Source organism: Phalangium opilio, unplaced genomic scaffold (genome assembly GCF_054372755.1).
Source record: "Phalangium opilio isolate 3A_F unplaced genomic scaffold, DU_Popi_V2 ptg000024l_1, whole genome shotgun sequence".
Lineage (NCBI taxonomy): Eukaryota > Metazoa > Arthropoda > Arachnida > Opiliones > Phalangiidae > Phalangium > Phalangium opilio.
In genome coordinates this window covers 10,998,462-11,007,727 of record NW_028324155.1, presented here as the reverse complement: position 1 = coordinate 11,007,727, position 9,266 = coordinate 10,998,462, and the positions used below count along the sequence as shown (strand labels likewise).

The window sequence follows — 9,266 nt, the reverse complement described above, 5'->3', positions numbered from 1 at the left end:
AGGTTAGCATGTACACGGAATTTTCCAAAGTTAACATAATGGCTGCGAAAAAAATTAGACCGAAGATGCTTAATTTCATGATGATATTCAGTAAACTGTTCTTCTGACTATGGATATAAAACGTCGAGTGAGTGCGTTTTAAATTTTTCCAGTTCGTGTTGTTTTTAATGTAAAAGTGATGTCACGTACTTTAAATTTTAAGCAAAACGCCGAGTTTGCTTGAATTGAAAGCTTATCACTGATATAGGGGCGTTATGAGTCTTAAAGCAAACTGCGCCTGAAACGGTTTAAATGCTCTCGTTAATCACTTGGTGATATAGTTTAATGTGAGTGTATTATGAAATATTTGACAAAACAACAAGAATATAAATCACCAGGTAAGCACGACAGTTGACATTTATATTAAAAAGCGAAATGAAATATTTAACGAAACAACAATCGTGACAGTTGACATTTTAATTCTAATTTGTTTTTAATAACATATCCTTCATAATCATTTCATAAAGTCTCTGAATATGTAAGACTAATGATGATTATCTCATTTTTCATTGTTATATTCATCAGGAATACTAATTACTTCGTGATATAAACAAGTTAGATTCGTGAATTTTTAGTTTTAGGCCTAAATTAGACGGCCAACCTTATTTTGGGTTTATTTTATTATTATAAATTCTAAAACTATTAATTTTAAATTCGGATAAGAGAATGTATTAAATAAAACTTTGAATTTGGAAATTAATTGTAATTTAAAATAATTATTCACTGTAGGAGAGATTGAAACACACATCTGTAGAAAATTTCCGGACATTTAGAAAAGATCTCAAGAAGCACTGAATCCATCCCCATTATTTAGCTCGGATTTCAGCAAATCTGGAAGACCCCCCCCCTCAAATATAGTGTGATTAAAAGCGCTGCTTCTTAACGAAAAAAACTGTATTTTCCATTAGAATGTGGTAAAATAGACTAACGGCCCTTGCAATTTGGTTTTCCTGGAAAATGCATTCAGTTCCTTCGGTTGGGAAAGCGGATTTTTCTTTTGTCCAAAATTTGAAACCCAATAAATTATATTAATGTCGAAGCTCATTAGAGTCTATCGGCCATTTTGTAGGCTTAATTTTATTTTCATTTAAAAATATTTTCTTTAAATCCTTCATACAGTGTCATCACAGTAAGACATTTAAGTTAATTACGTAAAATTTATGTGTAATAATATTTATATTGCGTTGAATATAATTTTAAATTTAAATTTTAGTTAATAATGTAAAATCGATGTGCAGTAATATTTATATTTCGTTAAATATAATTTGAAATTTATCTCGTGGTATTTCACTGATCCATTCACCCTTGGCGATTAAGTTGGCTGCTATTCTTCCTAGTTCATCAGAGCTCTTTGCCGAATTGCCATTTCCACAAATTGCTACTCCCATGTTAGGTGTCACCATATCAATGTAGGGCAGACGGGTGGGCGAGGCCGTAGTACTGCACGTCATACCTTTCACACTTTCAATTTTCAATCCTAAAATTGTAAAGAAAAAAATTTTCCATAATTGACTATTGACGAGTTTACATTGGGAGAAAATAGTTCAAGCATGGATCTTAAACCATGAAGGCATTGTATTGAAAATTACGATTTTAGTTTATTAAGGCCATTCTAAATTTCTGTGCGCGGTGGTGTGAACGTATATGAAAGTGGTAAAAAACACCACCTAATAATGTTGAATTTCACAGATTTTGATGAAGTTTCGGATTGATTGGAAAAATTGCTACTACAAAGAACAGGCGATTGGAATAGGTCTAAAATGTAGTTAGTAGTAGTCAACTATAGACGTGTGCGTCCCAACCAATTGAATTCATCTCAAAGCTCAGATTATTATTATTAAATTCAATCATAAGATTAATATAAAAACCTTAATGTTTCGAAAAGTCGTTGCGATTTACGGGTTGAACAAAATAAATATTCGAGCTGAAAGTGGAGGTACATGATTAGAGAAAATATGGGCGACGTCACAAATCATACGCGAACGCTGTAGGCCTTGTTGTTCCAAGTTCATTCCCAATAGGTGTTCGAAGTACTCATTTCCGAGGCCAAAAACCACTCCGTTTCTATTGGTGATATCAGGGATAGATTTAATTTTTGAAGTAGGAATGGAGAACAGAGTAAACTTGGCGCGCGTCAAAGTCCCGGACTCCCTTCCACGGGACGGAGGGGTATGAAATAAGAGGCGGGTCATAGCGACAGACGTAAAACGGAATTGCCTATTTTTCGCCGTTCCTGTCAGCAACGTCATCAAAACGTAGTTTAAGTGAGGCTATAAGATAATTTGAACTTTTCGTTACGTGTTGGAGGGAGGGGCTCTATACTGGGCTATGAGTCGGACTGAAGTAAATGCTAACCGGTCTCCATTCCTACTTCTAAAATTAAATCTATCCCTGGTGGAATTCATAAACGTCGAACGCATCGCAATGTAGTGTGCAAAGGCGGCTTTTTGCGCAATCCCGTTGTCTGTACTAAATTGCGTTGCGCCCGACGTTTATGAATTCCACCAATTATCTTCGTGATTATACACTGTGTTCGAAGAAGGGTGGTATGACCAAAGTAAATATATTTATTATTATGCTCCTTGCCTACCTGGAAACAATTCTTTGGCAATATCAACTATTTGATCCTGTCTAGGCAGTGGGTCTTTAGCGTTATACCATTCTATCATCTCTTCGAGAGTATAAATATACCCGCTGCTAGGATCGTCCCATCCAATCTTCAAGTAATGTTTTCCTATATTAAATTGTAAAAAGTACCATAAAAATAAGGAACTTGGATTTATCTTCATTAACCAAGACCACTATTTTCCAGGATTGAAGTCATTAACCTAGGATAATAAATGCACTAAAGGTAAATATTAATATCGTTGAATATCTTCGATAAAACAATATTATTACAGTAATAATTTTGCTATTTGCCAGGTTTTTTCCTTCCCTCGAGGTTTAACAATAACATCCGTTAAATCTAGGGAACCCCTCTAACCTAACTATACTTCTCCATGGCTTCTCAACAATTTCTTATTTCACGTAGTTCCCTCTCAAAGATCTAATGAAAAAGTACCGTTTATTTCCAAAGTATCTTACTAACCATCAGGATAGACCAAGGGTGGTGTTCGGTAAACGCTGTACTTTTCTGGTTTCCCATTTTTTGTAACACGTCCGTATATGATCGCTGGAATAGTTCTGAAGTATGCCTTTAGATTTAAATAATTTCATCGACGCGTATTTTTACGAACTTTCATAAACTACGTCACACAATTTTGCAGCGTACATGGAAAGTACTAAGTACTTCGTAATTCTAAATAGGACCACGAATGAAGTTATTTTTCGATCCTGGCGCATAGAGGTTTAGGGAATACATCCTGCATGACCGAAGTAGGGAAAGGAGTAGGGAGTGTGGCGCACTTCTGTAGGCCAAGCTTTCGGGCAACAAAGTTTGAGTTTTTTCTTCTCTGTTGGGCTAAGTGCACAAGTGCTGAACTGTACGACCGATAGCCAGTGCCTCCTGCTGTAAGTTCTCACTGATTGATGCTCCAACCTTAAAACAGTCCTTTAAAATTTTGAGTGGCCTTTACATACTTGAAAAATAAAGATCTAAGTTCCCCACGTGCCTAGCTTCAGACAATTAATGTCCTTGACATTCTAGAATCCTAATCTTTGCCTGCTCAGAGCGTCCCACAATCCTAACCCCCACATGGTTTCAACGTATATATAGGCCACACGTAAAGGGAATATCAGCTTTTGATGACAATGAATAAGGGTCTCAAAATAAAAAATTGTCGTGACGTAGTTAATGAACGGTTCGTAGCCAAAATGTTTGTATGTAATACTTTAACCGGTTTGCTTCTTCGGGTGATAACAGTAAAAGCGCGACTTCCGACATATTAAATCCCATTTTAGCCGTCTTTCCTTCGGGTAGCAAACTTTTAAAATTGGTAAAGGCGTTAGTGCACAATAAAACTTTCTTGCTCCTAAATGTTTTTCCGGTCGACGTTGTCAACTAGAAAAGAGAAAGTATATTCCAAGGAAGGTCGATTCGGGTGGGTAAAAATTACTTGAAATACGTTAGAGGCACGTGACCAAGTGTGGCCGTCTTTTTGATTTTGGCCACTCTAAATTGTTTTTGTCCCGGTGTTAATTGGAGTGGTGTTGTTATTTCGATTTTTAGCCATATCGTAGTATACGATAGGCTCTTAGTTTGACCCGAGCCGTAGTAGTAATAGTAGTAGTCGTGGCCGGAGTTTTCGCTTTCGTTATCGTCAGATTTTAGCTTAAAAGGAACTTTATATTACCACAACCCACCCATAGGGAGATTTAATTTTAATTAAAATTTTTTCAGGTCAGACCCGGGAATTGAACCCGGGTCGCTGGGGCAATAGTTAGACATTCTACCAACTGAACCATAGAGACTTGATAGAAACTCCGAGTTTTTTATTATTTATTCTTATCTCTAAAATGTCGGGGTGACGTGGGATGAGGTACCTCTTAATCTGTGGGGTCGGAAACTTTTGAATTTTTATCTGTGGGGTCGGATACTTATGAATTTCTATGTTTGGGGTTTTTATATTTATTTTCTTTTTATGTATGTGCTAATTAAATAGATAACGATTTTCCCCGTTTCCTACCGCGCTCCTGTGTGTGCGCGTGTTTCGTTCTCGTTCGGTAGCTATCGTCATCTATGTTATGTTTGACTGGAACGTTTTGGCGGTTAATTCAAATGTGGGTTTAGATAGAGCTAACATAGTGTTAATTGAGCGTTATGCGTTTGATCATTTTAGCATTGCTAAAGGTTATTCGAGGGTATAATCACTAAAATGCGTAATAACTATAACTAAACTTTCTCTTTCAAAAGTTTCTGGGCATAAGTCCTTGTTAGAAATTTATAAGATGCGATAAGTATGCATCGGAATAAGTCTATGTTGTAAACTCATCGAGAGGATTATCACTAAAAACTATCTGTTCTTCGATTCGCCGGAATATTAGAATTACAGCATAAGTAAATTTATACGGTTATAATTTAATCACTGTTTTGAGTAGGGAATCGAGGGCTATTCACTCTGATTTTATGCACGGTAAATCATTTAAGCATTGAAAAAGATAGCGCTATTCACTCATTAGGGTAAGGTATAGAGGGGTTATCCACTCATTAGGGGTAGGGTATAGAGGGACTATTCACTCGTACGATATGGCTACTATTACGAGCCCTTGGGCCGTCTTGTTTTCTATTGGGAGAGCTAATTCGGCGGACTGAAACACCGCGGATTCGAGTGGTTTCGGCTAACTATCGTCGTTGTATTTCACGAACTAAAAATTACGAGTCGTTTTACTAAAAATTGTCTTTATTTATTCTAAAATTCTAAACTAGTAGTTGTTGACGGCGCGGCTTCTAAAAGTTGACTGATATTACAATAATTTTTTCTTCGTGAGCAAGAGACGCCCCCTTCTCTGTAGGCATTATGTTTGTTTTTTGTTGACAATTTCAAATCTTATCAGTATACAATGTTCATTTTTTACAGTTTCGTTTTTAATCGCGAATGACAGTTATTTCAATTTTTATTATTACACTTTTTAGATTTTCTTTTACTCCATAATAGGTCTATTAATTTTTTATTATAGGCTAAAGCGTTAGGGTTTTTACACCAAGGAAAGGCGTGGTTCACGAAAACTATGTTTTATTTCAAAAACTAACACTTCAGGGAATTGGGCTGAAATCTCGCAAAAACATAGGTGTCCAGTCTCACTCCATACGGAGTCTTTGGATCTTGGTGCCTGTGACGTATTTCTAATAATCTTTACCCAATCGCCGCTGCCTTCTTTCGAGTCCCTTTATGACCACAAGGTAATAACAACTCCTAGGGACCAACTACGTATGGCTGAGGGAATTGTGTGTCAGATTCTAACAGTGGAACGCCATATCTCAAGTGTTTAAAAAATTTGTACAGCCCGAAGCGAGGCCAAATGTATTTCAATTTTCAGAACTAGGGTCTCTGCCAAAAAATACGAGCTGGTCTCTCGAAGTCTTATTATCTTATGTTACAATGTATTTTCGCGGATATAAGGCGTTCCTTACTTCTAAAACAAGAAACTCGGATCTATCATCTGGTGTTTCTTCTACACTTTCAACAACTTCTTTAACCACGGTACATCCGTTTTTTTGAGCAATTTTTATCTGAGCGGCAACTACCCAGATAGCAAATTAACGTTGATTTAAAGTAGATTTTTGGTGCCAATGTTTTGAAAACGTTTCACGTGTACTTCACACGTAAGAATAACGTTTATTTTTGGTACATAAGTTACCTCAAGATGTTTAGGATTTTCTGAACGTCAATAACACGTATTTACAAGGTGATAATTAAAGCGTTTATTTCAGGTCTACATGTTACGTTTGCAACACGTTTGGGAATGGTTTTCAATTGGCCGTTAGTTTAGCGTTATTACTGTATGTTTCGGCAACGTTGTTATCACGTTTATAGAAATTGATAAATAAAGCGTTTATTTCAGGTCTACATGTTATGTTTGCAACACGTTTTGGAATGGTGTTCAATTGGCCGTTGGTTTAGCGTTGTTACTGTATGTTTTGGCAACGTTGTTAAAACGTTTATACAAGAGCGTTTATTTCAGAAATATATGTTACGTTCGTAACACGTTTGAGAATAGTGTTCAATTGACCGTTAGTTTAGCGTTATTACTGTATATTTGGGCAACGTTGTTAAAACGATTATACAAAGTGATAACTAATACGTTTATTTTAGGTTAAATTCACGTTTCGAAATGGTGTTAAGTGGAATGTTAGTTTTGCGTTTTTGACTTAAGTTTCGAGAAAGTTGTAAATACATTTATACAAAAGCTTTATTTTCAAGTCTTTATAAGAAGTTCGTTCACAACACGCGTGAAAATGGTTTTAAATGACCCTTAATTTTGCCTTATTACTGTACGTTTCGGAAACGTTGATATTTCGTACATGTCTTGAGCTGGTCTTTCGTCTATACCGCATAGACACCAATCTGCAACATTAGCTTGTCGTTAGGGTTAAAATGTTGGAGGCGAGCGTCTATGGTTACGAGAAACGTCTAGCCCCCGATGGCAGGGCTTTCGTCAAAGGTTCACGCAATTGCATTTTTTTCTTATTCGCCTATCTAGGAATCAATCTCCTTATATACCCTTTTACAAAAATTCTTAAAAGGGTGTTCACTAGAAGTCAAACATTAAAAATAGCTATGTTTAAAATGATTTTAGGAATAAAGTTTCTTAAATCGACTTAACTATAATTAAGGTAAAATAGTGACGATTAAAATAATTTATATCATTCATATAACCCTAATTATTTAAGAAAAGCCTCCTTCATCGGAAAGACATCCGTCAAATATATATTGAACTGGTAATGAAGTTGAAACTCTACGTATTTCATAGTTAATATGAAGCGAGTAATTAAGACGTTGTTGAGAAGTCGATTTAGGATAGAGACGGTTGGTTTTTTATAATCAACAACGAAAGCCCTAGTAGGAATTAGAGCTTATTAAAAAAACTGAGCTATAAATTTTTATAATTATAAGAAGTTTTCAGTTTCTACTCCTCGGTTAATACTCCCTTATTGCTTTTTTCCCTTGTATTAGCGTGAATAGGACTCTTACAAAACTGTAATTTTGCTAAATATAAAATGAAAATATGGTAAATATGTTTCGGCATTACGATTCTTTTAGTAGTTGTATAGCTATAAAGCTATGTTTCGTTTCAAAACTCCAAGAAAATCGTTTAATTTTAACATTTCAAAAGCCTTGTTATCTTTTGATTTAGCTATACTACATTTATACATAACAACTGAAAACTAGGCTTTGTATTAGTCCTGTCATTGCTGTGATATTGGTTCGGATTGCATCTACAAATGAAACTGCCGAAGCTAGTACTGGCAATGTTTCGGTTCCACTTTGAGAACACGAGTTAAATAATTACACACGTGCTATTAACTAATTACCCACGTTCAACTAACTTATTACACACGTTCAACTAACTTATAAAACACATTAAACAAATTTTTGTGCACGTTCGATTAAGTTGTTACACTCGTTGAATTAACTTTTGAAACACGTTAGATTAACTTATTACACACGTTCAAATAACCCGAAAAATAAACCTAATTGGAACCGTTTAACGCACGATTTATCCACGTTAACCTACTTTATAATACACGTTTTTAAAACGAGAAATAAACAAGATTTCTCATGTATTTGAGACAAAAAAAACACGTGTGTAAACACCGTGTTTCAAGGTGACATGATCACCGTTTTAAAAACGTTAATACACACGTTTATTCAATGCTACGTTTAAACGTTGTGTCAACGTGAATTTGCTACCTGGGTACAATGTAATATACAAAACCGATAAGAGAAAAACACCTGAAGATTCATTGGATGAAGGTAACTTTAAAAAACCTAAAAACACCAAGTCATGCTACTTAACATACCAGGTTGAACGAAAAGATGCAAAACTGACCAGATACGAAATCTATCAGCTGCATAATATACCGGCTGGTCATTAAAAATCACTAAACCACGTTGTGGAAACTATCAATACTTCCAAAGTATGCGAAAAAACAGCTTCTTTATTTCATTAAGAAACGACGGGACATGTAAAACTAAAAACCGATGCCTCTGGTGATACAAAAATTATCTTCAAGACCCACAAATCATTAGCCGACATCTTGGGGTACAAAGACCATCTCAATATACAAGGTTTGAGCGATAGACCTGCCAGGCTAAACTACCACGTACCATCTCAATTATATATTTATTGCGACCTGGTAGAGGGGGAAATTGTCGGTAACATCCACGCCCTCCTCTTACGTATTATACCCATCGAAGACAAGAAACACGTTGATACCGTGTGCCTTACTTTTGTCTCACCCCATTACGTCCCTTTGTCAAAACATTATATTAGCGAGGTTGGCATTTATATAAAGGATCACATGGGTGAACCGGCTTTATTTCAGTTTGGACTGTTGCACTGTAAAGTTCATTTAAGATGCGCAAGTCAAACGCGTTAGATAACAAAAGATGTGTCTACACGGATTATTATACCCAACAAGCGATGTCAGGTGGTGGTCTGACTTTTTACGTCGGCAAACAAGGACAACACGGCCACGGCCAAAATGGACACGGGATAGGGTCCTTCTTGAAATCTTTCGGAAGATACGTATCACCTTTCTTAATTAAAGGGGCAAAGTTCTTTGG

The 9,266-nt window shown here is 35.9% G+C and overlaps 1 protein-coding gene across 1 annotated transcript; it reads right to left on the bottom strand.

Annotated features, from left to right (window-relative positions):
* Nucleotides 1-1,163: 1,163 nt before the first annotated feature.
* LOC149692877 (uncharacterized) lies at nucleotides 1,164-5,494 on the bottom strand. The gene is made up of 5 exons (XM_089868799.1): nucleotides 5,447-5,494; nucleotides 3,870-4,039; nucleotides 3,128-3,222; nucleotides 2,630-2,773; nucleotides 1,164-1,516 (listed from the first exon to the last, which is right to left on the bottom strand). Exons 1-5 carry the CDS (start codon nucleotides 5,492-5,494, stop codon nucleotides 1,284-1,286), a joined length of 690 nt encoding a protein of 229 aa, XP_089724925.1. The 3' UTR covers nucleotides 1,164-1,283.
* Between the last annotated feature and the right edge of the window lie 3,772 nt (nucleotides 5,495-9,266).